The sequence below is a fragment of the Drosophila bipectinata genome, chromosome 3L (assembly GCF_030179905.1).
Source record: "Drosophila bipectinata strain 14024-0381.07 chromosome 3L, DbipHiC1v2, whole genome shotgun sequence".
Taxonomy (NCBI): Eukaryota; Metazoa; Arthropoda; class Insecta; order Diptera; family Drosophilidae; genus Drosophila; species Drosophila bipectinata.
In genome coordinates this window covers 22,030,510-22,054,578 of record NC_091738.1, presented here as the reverse complement: position 1 = coordinate 22,054,578, position 24,069 = coordinate 22,030,510, and the positions used below count along the sequence as shown (strand labels likewise).

General features: G+C 37.8%; 4 protein-coding genes across 5 annotated transcripts; 1 reads left to right on the top strand and 3 right to left on the bottom strand.

Moving 5' to 3' along the window:
* Positions 1–5,760: 5,760 nt before the first annotated feature.
* LOC108131527 (farnesol dehydrogenase) lies at positions 5,761–6,756 on the bottom strand. Its single transcript, XM_017250425.3, has 3 exons — positions 6,159–6,756; positions 5,958–6,098; positions 5,761–5,872 (listed from the first exon to the last, which is right to left on the bottom strand). The coding sequence occupies exons 1-3, from the start codon at positions 6,741–6,743 to the stop codon at positions 5,831–5,833; spliced, it is 768 nt and encodes a 255-aa protein (XP_017105914.2). The 5' UTR covers positions 6,744–6,756; the 3' UTR covers positions 5,761–5,830.
* A 4,945-nt stretch (positions 6,757–11,701) lies between these two features.
* LOC108131512 (trypsin alpha-3-like) lies at positions 11,702–13,641 on the bottom strand. Of its 2 annotated transcripts, none has more exons than XM_017250410.3 (3): positions 13,208–13,641; positions 12,108–12,378; positions 11,702–12,053 (listed from the first exon to the last, which is right to left on the bottom strand). In XM_017250410.3, exons 1-3 carry the CDS (start codon positions 13,534–13,536, stop codon positions 11,703–11,705), a joined length of 951 nt encoding a protein of 316 aa, XP_017105899.2. In that variant the 5' UTR covers positions 13,537–13,641; the 3' UTR covers position 11,702. The 2 variants fall into 2 exon arrangements, with proteins under 2 accessions (XP_017105899.2, XP_017105900.2); XM_017250411.3 differs by having other exon boundaries at positions 13,263–13,402.
* Positions 13,642–16,246: 2,605 nt separating this feature from the next.
* Tsp68C (Tetraspanin 68C) lies at positions 16,247–18,695 on the top strand. The gene is made up of 2 exons (XM_017250393.3): positions 16,247–16,471; positions 17,653–18,695. Exons 1-2 carry the CDS (start codon positions 16,418–16,420, stop codon positions 18,622–18,624), a joined length of 1,026 nt encoding a protein of 341 aa, XP_017105882.2. The 5' UTR covers positions 16,247–16,417; the 3' UTR covers positions 18,625–18,695.
* A 1,991-nt stretch (positions 18,696–20,686) lies between these two features.
* On the bottom strand, positions 20,687–23,775 carry LOC108131722 (putative trypsin-6). The gene is made up of 3 exons (XM_017250751.3): positions 23,385–23,775; positions 21,127–21,397; positions 20,687–21,067 (listed from the first exon to the last, which is right to left on the bottom strand). The coding sequence occupies exons 1-3, from the start codon at positions 23,711–23,713 to the stop codon at positions 20,717–20,719; spliced, it is 951 nt and encodes a 316-aa protein (XP_017106240.3). The 5' UTR covers positions 23,714–23,775; the 3' UTR covers positions 20,687–20,716.
* Between the last annotated feature and the right edge of the window lie 294 nt (positions 23,776–24,069).

Here is a 24,069-nt window from a genome sequence, read left to right as displayed (position 1 = left end):
TTCATTGCTTCGTCCGTTCGAAAGCCACAAAATTAATATCGGGCGGGAAGTACCCCACTGTGTCCCTTGTAATTCCAATTGTCTGCGAAATGCAAATACAAGTGTTTTCTTATAAACATAGCTTTAAAAGCGCAGAAGCCATTCTGGCATTCAACTTTTTAAGTGATCGCTATAATGATCGTTTCGGGCACTATGAAACGCGCACCGTTCCTAGGATGGCAACATTAATTGACCCCAGGTTTAAAAAACAGGGCTTCCAAAGAACAAATAATGCCGATCAAGCATATCGAGCATTAGAAGACGAGCTTCACAATGTTTTTAAAAATTTGGCTCAAGAACCATTCACATCAGCGTCGATAGCGCCTACACCACCCAATCCAACTTCGAGCTATTTTACAAATCTTTAACTCAAACTAAGTTCAAGAACAACGCCTACGCGTTCTGACGCAATTATATTGCTCAGGCAACACGTAGAAAGCGGGAACGAGCCAGAAACTTGCGATCCCTTAAATTTTTGGATGGTAAATATAGAAATTGTGTATTATGATTATTTTAAAATAAATTATTCTAATTCTAGCTGTGTTCAAACAACATGCAGCCCTTCAAGGAGCTAACAAAAAAATTCTTATGTATTCCAGCCACTTCGTGTGAATCAGAGAGAGCCTTTAGCAAAGCAGGCCAAATAATTTCGGATCGCCGTACCCGGTTGAAGTCCGAAGTCGTTGACCAGCTAATGTTTATAAATAAGAATTACTATATCTTTAATAAGTGACTTATCCGATCTCTATGGACTGAATTTTTGTTTTTATTTTATTAATTTCTCTTAATATGTTAATTGAATAAATTTTTTATTGTTTTTCGTTTAAATAAAAATTCTATAAAGACTTTTTAATTATATTTTTAAATATAAAATTATTATCAAGCAGATGATGCTGCAAGCTGTCATCGCCGAAAAGGTGAAGAATGTGAGGAGTGGCATCGGCCAGGTGGTGGGCTGTCTGGTGCGCCACGAGGCGGCCAAAACGGACTCTTGGGTGTCGGAGCTTCTCGAAATTATTTTCAAAATGTGCGCTGTGTCTGATTTCAAGGAGAGGGAGCTGGGCTCCCCGATCTTTTGCAACGTCGCTGACACAAATCCATATTGAAGCCTGTCAGGACCTACGCTATACTGGGGAACTGCCAGCCATTCAAATATTCTGATACTTCAGCGATACCAATCAAAAACTTTGCGACAAATTGTCAATGCTCCTTATTACGTATCTAATGCAAATATTCACAAAGATCTTAATATCCCAACAATAAAAGAAGAAATAAATAAAATTACTAAGAAATACATCGATAACCATGAAAATAAATTAGCCCTAAATCTACTAGACAATAGTTTAACAATAAGAAGACTGAAAAGATATCACATATTCGATCTCCCCGATATATGTAAATATGTGTAAATGTGTGTAAATATGCGATATATGTGTAAATATAATATAAATATTTAAATACAACCAAATGAAGACAAGTTATATATAATAGCTGGATTCATTGGAAAACTTCTATTTCTGTTAATTTAATATTAATACCATTCTATTAAATTATTTTAATACAATTTATTTATGGTTTCTACAGACAGATTGTAAATAGAAGATTAAATAAAAAAAATTTGGGTATTACCTAAAATATGCGATATATCTCGATATATCGATATTTTGAAATATCAATATCAAAAGTACCGATGTATTCAAGCTAAAGTATCGATGTACTCGAGCTAAAGTGTTTTTCAACATGGGCCATGTTTTAAATGAAAAACGCACTAGGCTAAAACACACAAAATTAGAAATCATTTTATTTTTAAATAGAAATATGACTGTTTATTTTTTATTAAATGCATCACAATGTTAATTTACATATTTATAGTATTTATAGTTGCAGAGAACTGCAACGAGTATAAAATGTTTGCTCATAATCGAGTACATGGGTATAATTGGTATATCATGGGTAGAAATTGAACCTTTTGTTTCCAATTCAATGTCGACGAAAAAGTTCCAAACACAAGTAATGGGCCCATGTATGATTTTGTTACGATAGCAACCAATACCCGAAGTTTAATCAGAATCAAACGTGTTTGATTTAAATGCTAACCGGTGTTCGGTCACATTGTGTAACATATGTAATAGAGGTGCAGAAACATCGATGTTTGCAGACAGCCGACCACCTGGCCGATGCCACTCCTCACATTCTTCACCTTTTCGGCGATGACAGCTTGCAGCATAATCTGCTTGATGCAGCTTTGCACATCTTGGCTCAGGAGCTGCCAATGGCACAGCAAAAGGAGGTCATATTAAAAAAAAAAAAAAATTCCCAAATTTTTGCTTTTTGGCCTAGTGCCTTACGCTCGTAGAGGAACTGGATGGAATAGCCAGTGAACCTATAATCATAAAAAAAAATTATTTTATTTATTATTTTCGATCATAATTTAAAAAAGTTTTATGTGAATGACGAGGAATATTTAACGGTATAACACATATCTATCACAAAAACACTATCTATAACAGTGGTCGCCACTCAACACATTGATATAATTTGAGTTCATTAGTATAAGTAACGAATAACAGAAAGTAAGTTGCGAGCATGACGTTTGATTTCTTAAAGTAATTAAGGCACCTTATCACCTTGTGGGGTCCAAAAAATCGATTTTTTTTTTTTGTCTTATCGTGTAGATATATGTTCCAAAAATGTGCTGTAAAAGTTTCAGATCGAAATCTGAAAAATTTCGAAAGTTATAGCCCGTTACATAGAGCACTGTCGAGCACCTGCCGAGCGATATTTGTTCATTTCTTTTTGAAGCCAAAACTTTAAACGCGTTTTTCTCAGAACCATGTTTTTGGACCTTACGTGCAGGATTAAAGACGCTACAATGAACCAATCGTCACCAAATTTTTTTAAAAATGTTCCTTAGGGTTTTTTCTAACAAATGACCCGTGACCAGCCAAAAATATTGGAAATTGTTTATTTAAAAAAATAATCAGTACAGAAAAAAATGCGAAAATTGACATTTTTTTTTCAAAACCTCATAACTTTTGGAATTTTGATTTTTTTTTCATGATAGAGGGTCATTTGATAGATGATACGATACTAATTAAGAATGTGTTCGGTTTTTTTGTTTCAGATCACGGGTTCTCAGCCAATCCTGCACGGGAGCAAAATGCATGCCGCCACCAATGGGCGCCCCCTCCCCCCCCCTTTTTGGATTTTTTCAAGTTCAAAATTTGTATTCTTTGAATAAATATATGTTTATATTCTGACGAAAATTTCAGCGCTGTATCTTTAACCGTTTTCTCAAAAAAAATTCCTAAAAAACGAGCACTTTTTGATCCCACAAGGTGATAAGGTGCCTTAAATTCATACCAAGGAAATTATAAATTGAATAAACTATTCCCATGAATCCCTCTCTGTCGAGGAATAAAATTTGATTTCCTTACATTGTAACAATTTTTGTACATGCATTAATAATGCGATGTAAAATTTGAGACCCCACCAATCGGTTAACACCTTTTTGCGAGCTATGATCATTGATCATTAACACAGGCCGACAATTTCAAATTTTATTCCCACCACGAATAAGTTTTTCTGCTTTAAAATCTTCAAAAGCTTTTTAGGCTTCACTGAACCAAAGTCCAGAACAAACGTTCATACATACATATATCAGACTTTGGTCACCCATAAAATCAGAATCACACAACCAAATCTAAAATTTTTTTCGTTTTCTATTAATTATTTAATTTTTAATAAATTCTAAGCAAAAAAAATGATGATACAGATGAATTCGGGGAGACATAAATTAAAAACGAAAAAAACCCACATAAACTCCATTTTGCACGTTTCAAAGAGTTTTAATTTCCAAAATAATATTAATATTTTGTCCAAAGAAATGTTCTCTACCAAAATTTCTATTATATTTTAAGGAATACGTATCCATTCAGCTACAAAACGCTCTCAATGGTTGCCCCTGTTTGATGAAACTGTTTCGTACTGCCCGAGCCATCTTTTCATGATTGACCAAAGATTTTCAATCGTATTCAATCGACCGGCATTCCATTAAATTCAAAGTTTGCCTTCCAATCCATTCCTTAACAATTTTCGAAGAGTGCTTCGAATCCCCATCTTGTTGAAAAACCATTTCTTTTTTGGAATAAGCACATTTTTCAATAAAATTGGGAAGATTGGTCTGCAAGATTTTTAGTTAGTCCTCTTTCTAATACCTTATATTAACTGTAGAGGGCCAACATGTCACCATGTGAAGCATCGTCAAGCCATTATACTTCTACCACCACGTTTTACAGTTTGTTTTACATGGTGTCATTGGATTCGATCTTCAGATCTACACCAGAAATATTGCTTTCCGTCAGACTGAAAAGGGTTAAATTTTGACTCGTGAGACCAGATAACACGATTCGAATCGTCAACAGTCCCATTTTTGTGTGCCCTTGCAAATTTCAATCGCGCTGTAACCTTTTTATCGGATAATGAATGTTTGTTTTTTTTCACACTTGCAATATATCCGATGTGTCGCAGCGTTTTTCTAGCAGTCCATTCGCTAAAATTCTTGTTGATAGCCAAAGATCCCTTAGCATCCTTTAGTGTAAGGAGCTTGTTCCTTCTCATTTCATACATTTCAAATCAGGCAGGACAGAGTATTCAAATGGAAATACCATTTCGTCGTCGCCTTCATCGCTTTGGCCATCTGTGCTGTGTGAAAACTTTGATACCAAAATTGGTATTTCAACCTAAAACCATTTCTGATCGTTCAGTAACGGATTAATTAATCTGTACCAAATTCCAGCTTTCTATCTTCAAAAACACGAACGTTGGGTCATTTCCGATCGTTCAGTTTTATGGCAGCTATAGGATATAGTCGACCGATCCTTGTGAAATTTGGCATGTCGCAATTTGCCAAAAATAGCTCTCATGTCAAATTTGAACTCTAAAAACACCAAAGTTATACCATTTCCGCTCAATCAGTTATATGGCAGCTATAGGATATAGTCGGCCGATCCCGGTAGTTCCGACTTATATACTGCGTGCAAAGGAAAGAGTGTGTGCAAAGTTTCGAGTCGATAGCTTTAAAACTGAGAGACTAGTTCGCGTAGAAACAGACAGACAAACGGACAGACGGACATGCTCATATCAACTCAGGAGGTAATCCTGATCATGAATATATATACTTTATAGGGTCGGAGATGTCTCCTTCACTGCGTTGCACACTTTTGGACAAAATTATAATACCCTCTGCAAGGGTATAAAAAGAGAAAGGAAATGTATCTTCGGGCGCAGCCGAAGTTGATATACCCTTGCAGTTAAGATCGACTAGTTGACTTTCATCTGGCATCGAATGAATTTTAATATATTGCACCGTTTCGTTTATTCAAAAGATTATGCAAAGTGGAGCAGACTAGATAAATGGGATTATAATTTTATAATTTAGTGGCTGTTTTTTGCAAATTAATCTGCACCTTGCCTTTCACTGGCCAAGCTCATGTTCCACAAGTCTTGACTTGGAGAATTAGAATGGCTGTTGAAGTTGCTGATAACCTAAAGTTCAATGATACTTCAAATATCAAAGTTCAAGGCCCCAAAAAGGCAAAACTGGCTCATTTGATCCAGAATTATTTTAATATTAAAGTACTATGTTTATGTATGATGTGTACATTTTTACGAGGAAATTTTAAGCCTTTTGATCTTCTGATCTTAATAAGTGAATTGGAAAACAATTTTGTAAATCATTTATTTTTTATATCAGAAAATAATTATTTATGCGAATTGCGATAAATAAAGATTAAAATTTTTCCCCCTGGGGTTTTATGGTTACATTGTGGACCTGAAAAAAAACACGTTTTATAAATACGTAAATTATAAATTATTATAAAAGATTGCAATATTTTATTTATTTATTAAAGTCTAACCTGTACGTTGGGCGGTGTTCCGATAGTCCAAAGCACTGCATCTGCAACATCCGCACACTGCAGCATAGGCATGTGCTGTTTAATGACCCCCTGGATTTGCTGTGGCAAGATGTCTGTATCAACGATCCCAGGGCTGATTGTCTAGGAACCGAAGAATTTTTCTTATTAATTAGAAAGCTTGAAATGGTGTTTTAAACTCACCGATACTCTAACGAGCGTTTTGTGCCTCTGGAACTCTTGCCGATAGATCTCATTCATTGCTGTGAGCGCGAACTTGCTAGCCGGGTAAATGTTGAGAGACGGCAGTTGAGGGCCCAGGTTGGGCACCTGTTGACCAGCGACACTATTTACTATGACTACGTGGCCTTCAGCTCCACGTTCCCGCATCGATTGAAACGCTTCACGGATGCAATAGACGCCGCCCATTACATTCGTCTCCATCGTAGCCAGCATGGCCTCGGCATCATCCTGGCCACTTAGCTCGCCGGTGGCCATGATGCCGGCGTTACTCACTAACACGTCCACGGCGCCAAGATGCTTCTTAATCCATTCGAAAGCCTCCGACACTTGCTCATTTCGAGATACGTCGCACCTGATCGCATGAAGTCGTGATTGCTTCTCCCCGGCCAGCTCCTCGCGGAGCTGCTCTACTCGTTCCTGGCGTCTAGCAAGCCCAACAACCACCATTCCAGCCCCGACCAGTGCCCGGACACAGGCTGCACCGATTCCGGAACTGGCTCCGGATACCACGGCGACTTTGTTGCACCAACGCTCCATGAGACTCATCGACTGATGGCCAAGACGCAACGACAGTGGGCACCAGTGACAAGGAAGCCATACATATGAAATCATGTTAAGTCATATCGATTGGGCAAAGGTAATTAGAGCACTCTATTGAACTCCTTGGCTGGGTAATGCTTTTTAGTGTGGAAGCCCAAGAGGGGATTTCGGGCTTACTACAGCCCGTCAAATTAACCTACACGTGGATACCTTGCACCCGCTAAACTGAATCCACCAATCCATACTATATATTTTATAGGGTAAGCTATCTTACCTGTACTTAGGTAGGGTAAGATAATTAGGTGCTAAGTGTATATTCAGTAGGGATTCAGTAGTGTACCTTGTACTCGTACTCGTAAGGTATATTGTAGTCGCGTGAATGAAAGTAACATAGAGAAGGAAACATCTCTATAAAAACGAAGACTCGAAGACTATAAGAGATAAAACCATCGGATTTGGGTTGGACTTGGACTTGAACTAGGACTCGTATGGTTTCCGCTCAGATCAAGTCTGTGTCAAAATTTTTACCTTTATAATACGAACTTTGGTAGGTCGTATTATGGCAGTTTTGGTCTATAGTCGCTACAAAAATTGTTAATTTTATTTGCTTGCTATTAAAACAAAAACGTGATTATATATATTGTGATTTATTATACCCTTGCAGAGGGTATTATAATTTTGTCCAAAACTGTGCAACGGAGTGAAGGAGACATCTGCGACCCTATAAAGTGTATATATTCTTGATCAAGATCATCTCCTGAGTTAATATGTCTGCCTGCCTGTTTCTAAGCGAACTAGAGATTCTATTTTTTCTCAGTTGATCCGAACTACAAAATTTCAAGCCGATCGGCCGACTATATCTTATAGCTGCCATATAACTTAACGGTCGGGAATAGTTTATGGTGTTTAGTAAAAAAACCATCTTTTTTATTTTTGAAGATAGAAGCTTGGTGCTTTTTTTATATCCTTGCAGAGGGTATTATAATTTTGTCCAAAAGTGTGCAACGCAGTGAAGGAGACATCTCCGACCCAACAAAGTATATATATTCATGATCAGGATCACCTCCTGAGTTGATATGAGCATGTCCGTCTGTCCGTCTGTCTGTATGTTTCTACGCGAACTAGTCTCTCAGTTTAAAAGCTATCGACTTGAAACTTTGCACACACCCTTCTTTCCTTTGCACGCAGTATATAAGTCGGAACGGCTCGGATCGGCCGACTATATCCTATAGCTGCAATATAACTGATTGATCAGAAATGGTATAACTTTAGTGTTTTTAAAGTTAGAGAGTTCAAATTTCACATGAGAGCTACTTTTTGCAAAATATACGACATGCTAAATTTCAAAGGGATCGGCCGACTATATCCCATAGCTGCCATATAACTGAACGATCGGAATTGACCCAATTTTTGTGTTTTTGAAGATAGAAATCTTAAACTTCGTACAAATACTACTTTTGGTCAGATAATCAGACCTACCAAATTATTCATAAGGATCGGCCGACTATATCCTATAGCTGCCATATAACTGACCGATCGGAATTGACCCAATTTTTGTGTTTTTGAATATAGAAAGCTGGAACTTGGTACAGATTATATTTTTGGTCAGTTAATCCGACCTACCAAATTTTATAACGACGGGCTGATTTATAGCTGCCATATAACTGAACGATCGGAAATGGTTTTTTGTAGAAATACCAACTTTGGTATTTTTGAACATAGAAATTTTGGATTTTTTTTAGATTCTATATAATAATAACTTGAGTTATATTATCATATTCTCATAAGGATCGGCCATCCATATCCGATGTTTGCGTTATATATCCGGTTTTAACTGCAAGGGTATATTAACTTCGCCTCCGCCAGAAGTTAGCTTTCCTTTCTTGTTAGATTTTTTATTGTAATAAATTGGTTATAATATTATTCTCATATGATATTATAATATTGTGATATTCTCATAATGATCGGCCCTCTACATCCGATTTTTGCGATATATATCCGGTTTTAACTGCAAGGGTACATAAACTTCGGCTCCGCCCGAAGTTAGCTTTCCTTTCTTTTTTTCAAATGAATTTATTTTTGAACAAATACATTCAAATGGTACTCGGTATAGTAAGCATCGATTTGTACTTGTACGAACCTAGCACACATTCTAATGTGCAGTAATGCCAAGCCTAAGCAAGTATTTGGTACTCATAAGTACCAAAACGATGGTTGCTTTGATTGTACTTTTTTAATTCGTATTATTTGATACCGGCAAAAGTAAGTATATGAATGACTTGTTTGTCATTTCAAATGTATTCGTTTCAGACTCTCATTGTCACCCAAGACCAATTTTTTAGGTTCCAAACCTTATAGACTATCGGATTCTTCCAAAATCTGGTGACACATTTAAAGAAAACTTTAAATTTTGTGAGCTTGTGCATTTTATTTAAGACCGGAAATCTAGAACCTTAGCCATGCCTTTCGTGGGTCACCCTAACCTCCACCTCACGCTCTTGCCATTCCTACTGGTTTCACTCCTGGTCCTCCTCCTTATCTTTGAAGTGAAGGTCGGTGCCCCCACAGCCGAGCTTCTTGCGATGATGTTGTTGCATCGGTGATGGTTGCATTCGTTGTCGTCGTGGTTGTGGTGGTGCTGTTGGACGAGGTGCTGATAAACTGATTACTGAAGGTGGGGATAGTCCTTTTATATGAGTCCAAAACCTAAAGCCCCACAATACGTAAATAGTCATTTTAAGTTCTGTATCTAAGCAAAAAGCTTTGTTGATGCTAGAGTGTAATAAAACTGGGGCAAAAAATTATGCGATTAAGGGGTTATATACAGTTGTACCGCGCAAAATAATGAAATTTTATTGATTTTTTTTTTGGCACCATAGAAAATATTTATTTAAAATCTTTTACTCAGGTTGTTTAGTACATGTTTCTGGGTACTTATTTAAATTTTTTCATAAAAAAATATTAAATAATAAAAATGAATAATAAAGCCGCATTCCAAGATCGTCCTTTTTCGATGGTGTCTTGCGGTGGACATGATTTCTCGAAAACTGTTCATCCGAAATCCAAAATTCAAAAAAGTTTAGTTAGTATATTGTATTGTCTAGTCCGTAAACGAAGGATTTTTAAAAATTTTGATTTAAAAAAAATGGCGACGTTTTTAACAAAAAATGTACTTTTTCAACGTATAAGATTTTCGTTTTTTGTGCTTTAAAAAAGAAAAAGAAGTTCATAATAAATAAGTGGTCAAAATTTGGTGTTGAACGGATTAGTAGTTTTTTAGTAATCGTGTCCACCGCAAAGGTAATTTCCCAAAAAAAAGATTCTGAGATAATCGCGTTTAAAGTTTCAAGTTGGTTCAAGTTGTATATGCAGATAGTGCGCTATAAATAGCTACAGCTTCGTTTCTAATGCTCCGATCGTTATGAATTTTTGTGAGAGTGTTCCCAATAGAATATACTTAAAGAATATGCAATAACAAAAAAATCTATTTTTTCATATATCACAACTGTATATAACCCCTTAACAAAAAATGTACTTTTTCAAGGTATAAGATTTTCGATTTTTATGCTCTAAAAAAAGGGGTTTTCAAAAAAATTCGCTAGCTAATATTATAATAAATAAGTGGTCAAAATTTGGTGTTGATCGGATTACTAGTTTTTTAGTAATCGTGTCCACCGCAAAGATAACTTCGAAAAAACAAGATTCTGAGATAATCGCGTTTAAAGTTTGTTCAAGTTTGATGTGCAGGTAGTGCGCCATAAATAGCTACAACTTCGGTTCTAATGCTCCGATCGTTATAAATTTTTATGAGAGTATTATTAACATTATATACTTAAAAAATATGCAATAACAAAAATATCGATTTTTTAGTCGCTAACGGATCAAAAGTTTCCGTTAGATCGTTTATATTGTCTGATTTGGGAAACTCGACTATAGCAGTCCTTTTATGTTTTGATAAAGATAAATATGTTTTAGCTATTTTTTTTATTCCATGTGGTGGTGCAATTTCTTGTTTTATTTTAATTAAATCAAGAATTGTTTTAGAAACAGGAACAATAGACTTAAATTATAAACAAGAAAGGAAAGCTAACTTCGGGCGGAGCCGAAGTTGATATACCCTTGCAGCTAAAACCGGATATATATCGCAAACATCGGATATAGTTGGCCGATCCTTATGATTACATCATAATAAAACCAATTAACTAAAATAAAAAATCTAAAAAAAATGTCCCAAACTTCTATCTTCAAAAACACGAAAGTTGGGTCATTTCCGATCGTTCAGTTATATGGCAGCTATAGGATATAGTCGGCCGATCCTATTGAAATTCGGTAGGATGGATCAACTGGCCAAAAATATAATCTGTATTAAGTTTCAGCTTTCTATCTTCAAAAACACGAAAGTTGGGTCATTTTCGATCGTTCAGTTATATGGCAGCTATAAGATATAGTCGGCCGATCCTTATGAAATTTGGCATGTCGTAATGTTTTGCCAAAAATAGCTTTCCTGTAAAATTTGAACTCTCTAACTCTAAAAACACCAAAGTTATACCATTTCCGATCAATCCGTTATATGGCAGCTATAGGATATAGTCGGCCGATCCGGGCCGTTCCGACTTATATACTGCGTGCAAAGGAAAGAAGGGTGTGTGCAAAGTTTCAAGACGATAGCTTCAAAACTGAGAGACTAGTTCGCGTAGAAACAGACAGACAGACGGACAGACAGACGGACAGACAGACGGACAGACGGACAGACGGACAGACGGACAGACGGACATGCTCATATCCACTCAGGAGGTGATCCTGATCAAGAATATATATACTTTATAGGGTCGGAGATGTCTCCTTCACTGCGTTGCACACTTTTGGACAAAATTATAATACCCTCTGCAAGGGTATAACAAGGTGGGACGTGGCTCACTCTCTGGGTTTCACACTTTCTGACAAAATTACATAGCCAATAATGCTTTAGTAAACAAGCTTTAAGGGGATTATCAACAGTAGCACAACTAAAGGTAATTGCATAACGTCTTGGGCACAAGAGTTCTTCGCTATCCAATCGCGGAAGTAGTATACGTCAGTGTAGACGCCAGCATTGTTGGGCTCGCCGCAACCACGGCCAAAAGAAACGATGCCGTAAATTCTTTCGCCACAAATCAATGGGCCACCAGAGTCACCTTGGCAGCTATCCACCTCGAAATTTTTTGGATTAGAGGCGCAGATCATACCCTCCTCCTTAAAGCCTTCGAGCGTCTTGCAATAGCTAAGCGGAAGGATTTGCATGTTTGCATTCAGTGCCTCGTCGGGAAGTGGTCCAAACTACGCTACGAGAAGAAAAGGTCAGGCGAGCGTTTTATCGACTTAAGTTCTTACCTGTAAAACAGTTCCCCACCCAACGACGGTACAATTTTGTCCTGCTTGGGGCTTTGATTGGGGGACGGTGATGGTAGCTGCAGACTCCCCAATTGACAGATCTTTTTCCAGAATTAATACTGCTAAATCGTTCTTGTGGCTTCTTTGTTGCTTATACTTGGGGTGCACCTTAAATCGTTTCACATTTATGCTCTGCGTGGTTTCGACCCGTACCAGTCTTTTCGGTGTTCCGGCTACGACACTGAGGTGCTTAGCCTTAAGTTTTTTATGTCTTTAAAAGATTGAAGAATAAAAGAACGTGGTCTTAGAAATATTTGGTTTAAATACTGTGAATTACGATCACACCCTGATTTCTTTTCTTACTGGTTTCATTTCAAAAATAAGAAAAAAAAAGGATTTCGTAACTAAAAACGAACTTAATTGAATACCGTACCGACTCTATAAATCTATATCCCACCTACTTAACATCAAAAAATAAATATTTTCGCGTAGTTATTTGTAGGATTTCTTTAAAAGAATTCCCGATTTGCGTTTTAAAATCGCTTGTATTTTCCTGATGAAAATATTTATACATTATTCATAGGTATATTTTATAAAGAAGTAGTTAAAAATATCTTCGGTGTCTTCGGTTGTTTTCATTGTGCAAGGGTATAAAACCTGAAAAACTATAAACAGTGTTGTAACAAAGATGTTTTTATTACTTATTGCTATAAGTGCAAACAATATGGGTTTATGAATTTCTAAATATCTTAGAGGTAAAATTTTCGGAACTGTAAGTTTAATTTAAAAAATATACAATATTTTGGTTTAAAACATTTGGTTTTTTGACTCGTTAAAATTAAAATGAAAAAAGTTTACGGAACCTGATAAAGCGAAGAGTTTTTACCAAGAACTTATGTCCAAAAGGATTGGCAGTTTTAAAAACATTTAAAGGTACTATATGTACAGTGCAACGCGTTATAAACAGCGAGGACTAATAAAATATAAGAAAGGACAATTTGTTAAGTGCCTTAAATCTTTTGACTGACAAAAATGGCACTTGCTACATAACGTAATATTCTTACGGAAGCTAAAAAAGGATTTGGTATTGATTGACATACGCATTGTACAAACAGTGGGCTGCAGTCAGGACGGCACTCTTCGTTATTATCGTACCTCCGCATGCGTGGTTATCTCCAAAGTGGTGTTTCTGCTTAAACGCTCGCACAGACACCACGTACTTGATCAGGTTGTTATGCTCTGGCCGATATCCGCCGGTGACCAAAAATTCATAATCCGAACTATTTAAATTTTTTAAATTAATCGTTGGCTGTGCTATGGATGTATTTTCATTTTGTTGCAGCTGAATAGATGTACACTGTGCTTCTGTCACGGTTCTGTTGGCAAACAAAACAATCGTGACGATACAAACAATTTTTTGTAAACCCATTTAAGATTTTGTTGTTTATTAGGTTAGTTTTTGTTGACAGATATGGAAGCAAGACAAAAAATATGACAAGTAACTTTCTGTATTTTTGTTTTGTACCAAAAATATTTGTAATATAATTTATGGGTCAATACTCAGTGTGTTGAAAGTTTTGGTATCACAACAAAGTCACTAGATTTGGAGAGAGGAGTGACTTTCCAAACGGAAAGTGCAACAAAATCTTCAATTTTTATACTTTTTTATGGTCAAAAGTGTGCAACGCAGTGAAGGAGACATCTCCGACCCTATAAAGTATATATATTCTTGATCAGGCTTACCTCCTGAGTTGATATGAGCATGTCCGTCTGTCCGTCTGTCTGTTTCTACTCAAACTAATCACTCAGTTTTAAGGCTATCGACTTGAAACTTTGAACACACCCTTCTTTCTTTTGCACGCAGTATATAAGCGGGAACTGCCGACTATCCTACAGCTTTCATAAAACTGATTGATCGAAAATTCTGTAACTTTGGTGTTTTTATACCCGGTCATAGAGTACTAAGGCATATTGTGTCGAGCTATCCTATTTGGATCTTTGTAACGAACTGTTTTTCAGCTTCCCGCTCGCAACAATTTGCAGCGGGTAGCTCACAGAGTTTGTGGGTCTGTTCCACCGAATTTATATGTAGTTCGACGTCATTGCTCGAACCCAGAAATAATACAAATAGATAAAACTTAAAAAACTCTTTATTTAGAGGTTTTAACCGAAATAAAATGTTAATTCCTATTTAATCTCAACAAGTTTCGCTCCGTAATCTTTCTGCTCCTACTGATTCTGCCGGCTCCGTCGTTGGCGCTTCCTGTAGGCCGTTCCTGGTGTCCCGGTCGCTGCCGCTGCTCCGTCGCCGCTGCTACTTATCGTGCTGCGTTGCCGTAGGTTCCCCTAACAGTCGCCCTTTCGCTGGCCACACCCAGGCCTTCGTACCTCTTGGAACACCCCCTTGGGTCGTCTGCGACAGGTCAAAGACTGAGCGGCGCTCTTCCGCTCCGCTACAACAGGGGAACGCCGCGCATACGCGCTAGCGAGCCTGGATTGGGAGCTAGCTGCTGACTGCCGCCTCCTCTACACCTGGACACGCCGCGCATACGCACTACCGCGCCAGGATTGGGAGTTGCCAGTGGTTGTCGCGCCACCCACTACACCTGGGAACACCGCGCGTACGCGTTAGCGAGCCAGGATTGAAAGTTGCCGTCAATGACCGTGCGTCGCGCTTCCGATACACGGGGGCAACACTGCGCATACGCGCTAGCGTCCTCTAATTATTGACGATGACGAGAGCACTGACATTTTACGATCAAGCCGCGTTACACTATCTATTTTTAAAGAGAATAGTCGGTTTTATTGTTTTTTTTTTTGCTAGAAATCCCTAAAATAGATATTCTTCACTCTGTACTCGTCAAATGCAAAACAATCGTGGCATTTATAAAGCAAAGCGCCACGACCTGTTAGAGCAGATTGATGTTTTAGAAGAATTGTTTACATAACTGCGTCCCTTCGACAAAGGAGAAGGAAAGCGAGTGCAGCTTTTCGCTAGGCGTGAAAGAGCACTGAAAGATCTTACAGTTCAGTTAAAATCGAAATAGCTAGTACCACGTTAACCCAGAACCAGCCTATGTGCTGCAAGATGACTGCGACGGTGATGTTACAAGTACCGGCAAGAGAATGAGCCAACTCTCTGTTTTCTGCTTATATGCATCAACTACCGTGTAGTAGTTATCGAGAAAAGTGGGTGGCGGGGCAGACTCAGCAATTCGAATTCGGTAACTTAAAGAGTAATCTAAAAGCTCGGTAACTTTAGAACTAGACCAGGTCAAACCAATTTATTTTATTTGGTCAAGATCTCAGCTATAACAGCTATAAGATGTAGTCGGCCGACTACAGTCGACGGAAGTCAGTAGAGTCCGAATAACATTTGTACATGAATATTTATATACTGCAATTGAAAGAAGAGAGTCGGCGTGTTTGAAATCAATCGCATCAAAAGTAAAAAAACGTATTTGCGCAGAAATACAAGATTTAAAATTTACAGGGGTAGAGTTAGAGGTTAGAGCGCTAAACACAAAAAAATTAGCTACACACACCATACGCAAGGATATAATGAAGGTTCACAATTGTGTATGTGGTAAAAATTTTAAAACTTTTCATTACCGTAAAACGTAATGAAAGGGTATCATCCAGGCTAAGAACCACGACAAAACCCGCTTCGTATGTTGGTTGTTGTATTTGGTTCCGATTGGATGACGACGAACCAGTTATAAAACGTGTTGGAAATGATAGCTTTTGTCTCAACCGTGGTTGGAATACACTTTCTTTGGCGACTCCAGTTGATCATTTAAAAACCCAAAAAGAAATGTCAATTTTAGATCAAACAAGCCGAATTTAAAACACTTATTTTGTACAATGTTACTCCAACTATGATGCATTTCCCATTGTAAAACTGTTGCGGCAAGAGTTGTGCCTTCCTCTGTGAAATAAACACGTTTATTTCACTAGCCAGAGGCGTCCCACACTTTATTTAGAAGGGGTCTCAAAGAAAAGGGCATTTGTACAATTTTAATGTAGACCACTCCAAAATACCCACCTGTTCCGCCACTGGTGGAGAATTTATATTTGTGTTTGTCCAGCTAAGCGAAACGGTGGTGTATTTTCACTCTCTGAAAGTTTTTGTTGTTCGGCAGAGGTGTTCAGCGCACTTGAAGGCAAACATCGGCGCACCGAGCTCAGTTATAAATTTAATAAAACTCTATTGAATTATCGAATACGCAACGATCGTGATGCAGCATTTCCAGGAATATATTATGTATTATTTGCATTAGGACCGAGTGCAGTCGCATTTGCTTTTAACTATGGGTCGTGCTTATTACAAGTTTTTGCTAAATTTATGTAATTTTTTCTTTTTGGTGAGTATTTTGAAACTTTTATTATACTTGCAAAAAATTAGTGGGTGTAATAACACAGGCCGAAAAAAATCTCCACGCATAATTTCACCTGGTCCATAACCTTTAGGCTCCACTGAACCAAAGTCCAGAAGAAAAAGAGAAGAAATTGATCAAATTATGGAATCAAATAGAGAATCCATAGAGAATGAACTATGTCCGACCCTACATTCTTGATCAGCATCAACACCCAAGTCCATGTCCGTCTGTCCGTATGAACGCATGGATCTCTGAGACTATAAGAGATAGAGCTATTGGATATGGCATGGAGACTCCTACTACGCCCACGCAGTTCAAGTTTGTTTCAATTTGTATACCCTTTCATAGGGTATTTTAATTTTGGTCAAAAGTGTGCAACGCTTTGAAGGAGACCTCTCCGACCTCTCTATAAAGTATATATATTCTTGATCAGGATCACTTCCTGAGTACTCAAACTAGTCACTCAGTTTTAAAGCTATCGACTTGAAACTTTGCACCCACCCTTCTTTCCTTTGCACGCAGTTTATAGGTCGGAAAGGCTATATCCTATAGCTGCCATATACTTTAAAGAAACCAACTTTGGTATTTTTGAAGATAGAAGCTTGGGACTTTTTTGTAGCTTTATTGTAATAAATTGGAATAAATTAAAATAAATCTCTTTTTTTTAAATGTCATGTCTATCTGAAACTCTGAGCTATTCATAAAGCTACTATGCTTTAACAATGTTTTATTCCGTAGTTGTGGTCAGGTCTTTGATAGCATTTAAAAAAAGATAGATTAAAAACTCCAATAATATTATTTATTATTAATACAAAGAGTTTAAAATAAATTTTAAAATTGGAAAATATCATTAATTTATTTTTTATTTATTTATTATTTATTATATAGTTGGCTTGTAGCAGATGTTTTACTATGTTCAACCGCTATATTCATGGGCAATGCTACATATTTTCAAACGCAATGTCTTTCAGTGTACGCAACGTAAGCTTATCTAGATCATTCTACCTATTTGTATTGTACAATGTACGTACATACATAGATAGTTCTTTCGCTTTCAATTTTTGTCTTGGTCGGCTGCTCTTCAAAAGGCTCGACACCTACACGTATATATTGTGAACTCTACATCTATGTTAATAACTCTACTATAAGCTCGAATTCTCTTTCAGATATGTGGCTTGCTACTAATTGCTTCGGGCTGCTACCTGTATGCCGACGGTAAGAGGGTTCTGCTATCCAGACTTTTTGTGGCCTCCAGTGATCGGCTGAACTCGCTCCAACAGCCCCTGCTCCACTACATTGCCCTGGGAGTCGCCTCCGCGGGGTTAATAGCTGTACTGGCCGCTGTCGTGGGCTGCTGGGCCAATTGCCTGCACACCTATCTTTTCCATTGCATTTACTTTTTGAGCGTGGTGGTTCTGCTTCTGACCGAGTCGGTAGTGTGCCTTGCCATTACCCTTTGGCCCCACTGCTTGGGCATTAGCTTGGACGAGAGTCAAATGGTGAGAGCCTTGCAAGAGCACTATGGAGTACCTGGGCAGGAACAATTCACAAACGCTATGGACTTGGCGCAGGCTCGCTTTGGGTGCTGTGGTATGAAGAGCTCCCTGGACTACGATACGTCCCTTTGGCGTCTTCAGAATTTTGGCCAGAGGAATTGGCCTGTACCGCTCAGCTGCTGTGTCTTGGAAAATGCACCGAACCCGTTGGCGTACCTGGATCCCAAGCCAGTAAACTCTTCTGTTTGCCAGTCCCTTGAGCGTTTGAGTTATGAAAGGGAGAGATTTACGGAGTCCTGTCTTCCTCATCTCGACGATTGGTACCGGGAACACTACAGTGTTTTTCTCGGGGCCAGCCTGGTGCTAGCTCTGGTGGAGTTTTGCGTGCTACTTGGCATCATTATGAGTTGCGCCGGCCTGGCATCCGAAAGGGCTGTGCTGAAAGGCTGCAAAGAGGGACTGCCAGATCGAAAGCGACGCGTAAAAGTTGTCCAGTCGAGTCTGGCATTAATCGAAAACATATACGAGCCTGAGGTTGAACTTCGGCCCAAAGCTAGACACAGTACTGAAGCAGCTGGACCTAGTAGACATGTGAGCAGCGAGGACTTCAGCGAATATTATTCAAAGCGACAACACCCGTGACAACATCGGTAATACCAGAGGTATATCCATACATATATGCATATTTTTATTGAAAAGCGCAATAAAGAATTTTTTATACACTATTGTCGATTATTGCCCATTGTCGAGGTATTAAATTAAAAATATATTTTGATTATTTGCGAAGGGGACTGTGATTTCATCATAATTCTTAATTGATTTGTTTGCACGTATTTATTTAAAAATTTAATTATATATTTGGATTGCCAACGAATTGAAATATTTCTGGGTGCGTCCGATCCAACAAAAGTATAGAGAATCGATAGTTTTTTAGTTTGGTTATTTCCATACAAACATTTTCCAGAAGTAGCTGTTTGGGGAAGAATCTGGTTAAAAAAGAAAAAGTTTTCTTTAAAGAACAGACCTTCTTAACCTAAAACTAAATCTTAAGAATAGTTTTCCAACTAAAAGCAAGGAAGGACGGCTATTGTCGAGTTTACCGACTATATCATACCCGGTATTCATCTCATCCAACCACAACTGACCTTTATAGTTTAAACATTACTTTATGGACTCGCAATTTGTCCAAAAACGTTTTGTTGCATAATGTTGCGCTAGGGAAAAACAACAAAAACAAACTCTAAAAATTATCCGATTTGGCTGCTTCTTGAATTGTAGGTCATTGGAAAAGTTTGGCATAAAAACATTTTCCAAAAACTAACAAACTGGTTCTATAACCAGATTTCTGTTTTGGGGGCGGGTGTGGGCGTGGAAAAATTTTGACACAATCTTGATATGCGTGGATATCATACAATCCCAAGTTCCAAATCTTATCTCTTATAATCTTAAGGTACATACATATATGGGTATATCTCCTCAAAAAATCGGCCGATTCAAATGAAATTTGTTTTCACATACATATATACTATAGAAATAGATATATAGAAATAGAAACTATAAAAAATAGTTTGGCATCAAAGTTTCATAAGCCTTCCTGTACCGGGGCTACATAAATTCCCGATTTGTGAGGGCGGAGGGGCGTGGCAACAAACTTGAACTGCGCATTTTAACAGTCTCCATGACAAATCCTATATCTCTAATATTATAGTCTCTGAGATCCACGCGTTCATACGAACGGACGGACAGACGGACATGGGTAAATCGACTTTGATGCTGGACAATATTATAAAAATGTACAAAAAAAAATTATTTTTTTTTTAAATATATAAAAATGTTCCAATTTGTCCATCAGTTTATTTTTGTTTAGCTGCAAAATTTCAAAAATTTTGACAACAAAATATTGTTAGATTAGATGTTTTTTTTTTTTATTTTTACCCCATATATTTTTATACCCTTGCAGGGGGTATTATAATTTTGTCCAAAAGTGTGCAACGCAGTGAAGGAGACATCTTCGACCCTATAAAGTATATATATTCTTGATCAGGATCACCTCCTGTGCTGATATGAGCTTGTCCGTCTGTCCGACTGTCTGTTTCTACGCAAACTAGTCTCAGTTTTAAAGCTATCGACTTGAAACTTTGCACAAACCCTACGTTGCACGCAGTATATAAGCCGGAACGGCCGACCTACCAAATTTCTTAAGGATCGGCTGACCATATCCTATATCTTCCATATAACTGAACGATCGGAAATGGTAAAAATACCAACTTTGCTGTTCATGAAGATAGAAGCTTGAGATTTTTTTTTAGATTTTTTTTTTTAATAAATTGCTTATATTATGATATTCTCATAAGGATCGACCAACTAAATCCGATGTTTCCGATTATAACTGCAAGGGTATATCAACTTCGGCTCCGCCCGAAGTTAGCTCACCTTTCTTGTTATATTTTCATTTATTTTTTTTAGAACTTTGAAAAGTATTGGTTAAATCTAAGAATAAAAAAAATGACAAATAAACTTAAACTTAAAACTTTAGAATCATTGATTATATCTTAACATGCCTTGTGTCGTTTTAAAGATTTAAATTCAAAGGTTTGATTCTAAATAGAGGAAAAAAAATAATATGATCAAAAATTGTTTAATTTATTACACCTAAATTAATGAGATGGAAAGACTTAAATAAAGTTCAATTAAAACAAACAACTGAAAAATATAAGTCATATTTATAAATGAGTTATAAAACAAGCTGCGTGTGTATTATTAAGAGTAGCAAGACTAAGGATAACTGCTTGACGTTCTCGGAACGAGAGTTCCTCTCTATCCACTTGCGGAATCGGTATACGTTGGTGTAGATGCCTGCATTGTTGGGCTCGCCGCAACCATCGCCAAAGGAAACGATGCCGTAAACCTTCTCGTTGCAGATTATCGGGCCACCAGAGTCACCTTGGCAGCTGTCCACCTCATAATTAAGGGGACTGCAGGCGCAGATCATGACATCGCTCCTAAAGCCTTGTAGCTTTTTACAAAAGCTCCGCGGCTGGATTTGCACGTCTCCATATACAACTTCGTCGGGAAGTGGTCCTTCCTATGGAAAGAAAAGTTAGGCGAGCAGGGACAGGCGAGATGTTTGATCTAGATGCCTACAGGTAAAACTGTTCCCCAGCCAACAACGGTGCAATTCAATCCAGCCTCTGGCGTATGGTTGGTAATAGGAATGGTGTCTGTGAAGTTCCCCATCGATATTTCCTTTTCCAGTATCAAAAGAGCCAAATCGTTCGTTGGGGCCCCTACTCTGGAGTATCTGGGGTGTACCTTCAAGCTTTTCACTTTCATGATCTGCGTGCTATCGGTTTTAACCAGTCTTTTGGGCGTTCCGGCGACGACAAAGATATCCGATGGCTTCAACTTTACATTCCTTTAAAATATTTAAAGGACATGGAGAAACAAATTTAGAAAATACTCTGGATTAAATGGACAATCCTGGTTAGCCGTCCAACAAGAAATGACGGCTATAGTCGAGTTTCCCGACTACATTGTACCCGGTACTCATCTCTTCCACCCACAATTTAAATAACTTTCATAGTTAAAACTGTATGGACTCGTAGAAACAAATTTTTGTTGCATACTTTTGAGCTTGGTCAAAACCACAACAACAAGCCTACAACAACAACAAACTCAGTAGGGAAGCTGACTAAAAAGTCTAAAAATTTGTATATTTAGATTAGCCATGGGAACAGTTTGGCATCAAACTGGGCGGGAACAGTTTGGGGCGGGAGTGGGCATAGTAAAATTATGATACAAACTTGATCTCCGGGGATACCATACAAGTTCAAGTTCCAAATCGGATAACTCTATCTCATGTAGTCTTCGAGAATATAAGAATATATATATATAATAATATAAGAATATATAAAATATACGAGGTGTGTTCAAAGAGTAAGGTGACTTTGTATTTTCAAGAAAAACTATTAATTTATTTATCAATATTTATGTTGCCCCCTTCAAAGTAATCCTCCTCAGATACAATATACTTATGCCAACGGTTTTTCCAATCCTCAAAGCACTTCCCATAAGAATTCGGTATAGCCTTGAGCTCTTCCAGCGATGCAGTCTTTATCTCTTCAACCGTCGAAAATCTCTTTAGTTTTGGGAACAAGAAAAAGTAACACGGGGCCAAATCCGGTGAATATGGTGACTGAGGCATTATTATGGTGTTGTTTTTGGCCAAATATCTCTCACAAGCAAAGATGAGTGAGCAGGGGCATTATCGTGATCCAAAAGCCATGAATTATTTTTCCACAATTCTGGATGTTTCTTTCGTATTGCTTATCGCAAACGCCGCATAACTTCCAGATAATACTGTTTATTGACCGTACGACCATATGGTAAGAACTCATGATGCACCACGCCATGGTAATCGAAGAAAACAGTGATCAAAATTTGACATTTGGTCGAACTTGGCGTGCTTTTTTCGGTCTTGGCTCACCTGGGCTCTTCCATTGGGACGATTGGGCTTTGGTTTCGATATCATAACCATATAACCTTAATTCGTCACCAGCTATGACCCTTTTGAGTAAATCTGGGTCGTCGTTGACGTCATTCAACAGCTCTTAAGTGATGCTCATGCGACGGTTTTTTTGGTCAAAATTCAGCAATTCATGCCCAAAAAGGTAGAAAAAATTGCATTTTATTTCATTTCAAGCGATATACCGACATCTTCAGCAACTTCTCAGATAGTGATTCGACAAGTGATTTTCCAAAACAATTTTCTTCACTGCTTGAACGTTTTCATCAGTTGTTGACGTGCTTGGGCGTCCAGAGCGAGGCTCGTCATTGTCATTTTCCCGGCCATCGTGGAAGAGTTTGTAACTCTTGTAAACATTTTAGTAAACAAACTCAGAACAGTTTCACCGTATGCCACTGTCAACATTTCAAGTGTTTCGGAGCACTTTATTTTATTTTTTACTCAAAATTTGATGCAAATCCTTTGATCAATATTGTTCGATAACAAAAAATCGCCGAGCACGCAAAAAACTTGTAACCTTTACACCTCTCACAACCAAACAAAAAAGGGGATTCAATTGAAACTTGATACAGATGTTAGGGAAGAGTTTACCACCACAACAAAAACAAAAAAATCGATAATTGAAAATATGTTGCACGCGAAATTTGAAAAGTCATCTTACTTTTTGAACACACCTCGTACCCTTACACTCTACGAGTACCGGACTGAGGAAGACGGGAATATGATAGACAGGTTGTTTAATGATAAGTCAGGGCAAGACCCAACTCTGTGCCTAAAATGGGGAATGTCCCTTTTTGGTGACATTTAATGCAGAAACCGAAATTAAAAATCCACAGAATTAAAACCATGGTTTTCCAATAAGCTTGTCAATACTTACTCTTCAAACATACAGTGGCCTGCAGTCAGGATGACGCGCTTAGCTATGATGGAACCTTCGCAAAAGTATCTGTCCCCAAATTGTATATTGCCCTCGCTCCTATGCAAACCCACCAAATACTTGACCAAGTTATTAGTCTCTGGCCGATAGCCACCGGTAACTAGGAATTGGAAATTCGAATCAGCTAAAATTTTGGAATCCATCGGGGGCGCTACTGCGGTTGTATTTTCATTTTCTTGGTGATTCATAGACGTGTACTGTGATTTAGTCCCGTTTCTGTGGGTTAATAAAACAATTGCGACGATACAAACAAATTTGGGTAAACTCATTTTAGTATTTTATAAAAATTAATATGGAAGAATTTTTATGACAGCTTTCAAAATGAAGTAAACATGAAACATGTCAAGTTTTAACCCTTTTAGTTTAAATGATTTAAATAATAATATAGCTAATAATAAAGCTAACTTCGGCCGGAGCCGCAGTTGATCAAGCCCTTCCAGTGAAGATCGGATATACATCTCAAATGTTGGATATATTCGGCCGACCTTATTCAATTGGATAGTCCGGGTAGAATATAACTAGAATGGAAAAACTCAAAAAATTGCCCAAGGAATCAGTCTTGATCAGCATCGACAGCCGAGTCGATATAGCTATGTCTGACTGTCCTTTCGTTCGTCCGTCCTAT

What these genes read in the sequence shown, in the direction of transcription:
- LOC108131527 (XM_017250425.3), bottom strand. Translation starts at nt 6,743, where the DNA reads ATGAGTCTCATGGAGCGTTGGTGCAACAAAGTCGCCGTGGTATCCGGA. An exon ending in AAACGCTCGTTAGAGTATCG is followed by an intron (nt 6,099 to 6,158) that starts GTGAGTTTAAAA and finishes TTCGGTTCCTAG; the next exon opens with ACAATCAGCCCTGGGATCGT. An exon ending in GAACACCGCCCAACGTACAG is followed by an intron (nt 5,873 to 5,957) that starts GTTAGACTTTAA and finishes GTTTTTTTTCAG; the next exon opens with GTCCACAATGTAACCATAAA.
- Tsp68C (XM_017250393.3), top strand. Translation starts at nt 16,418, where the DNA reads ATGGGTCGTGCTTATTACAAGTTTTTGCTAAATTTATGTAATTTTTTC. An exon ending in TATGTAATTTTTTCTTTTTG is followed by an intron (nt 16,472 to 17,652) that starts GTGAGTATTTTG and finishes ATTCTCTTTCAG; the next exon opens with ATATGTGGCTTGCTACTAAT.
- LOC108131512 (XM_017250410.3), bottom strand. Translation starts at nt 13,536, where the DNA reads ATGGGTTTACAAAAAATTGTTTGTATCGTCACGATTGTTTTGTTTGCC. An exon ending in GCCCACTGTTTGTACAATGC is followed by an intron (nt 12,379 to 13,207) that starts GTATGTCAATCA and finishes AATCTTTTAAAG; the next exon opens with ACATAAAAAACTTAAGGCTA. An exon ending in GGTGGGGAACTGTTTTACAG is followed by an intron (nt 12,054 to 12,107) that starts GTAAGAACTTAA and finishes CTCGTAGCGTAG; the next exon opens with TTTGGACCACTTCCCGACGA.
- LOC108131722 (XM_017250751.3), bottom strand. Translation starts at nt 23,713, where the DNA reads ATGAGTTTACCCAAATTTGTTTGTATCGTCGCAATTGTTTTATTAACC. An exon ending in GGCCACTGTATGTTTGAAGA is followed by an intron (nt 21,398 to 23,384) that starts GTAAGTATTGAC and finishes AATATTTTAAAG; the next exon opens with GAATGTAAAGTTGAAGCCAT. An exon ending in GCTGGGGAACAGTTTTACCT is followed by an intron (nt 21,068 to 21,126) that starts GTAGGCATCTAG and finishes TTCTTTCCATAG; the next exon opens with GAAGGACCACTTCCCGACGA.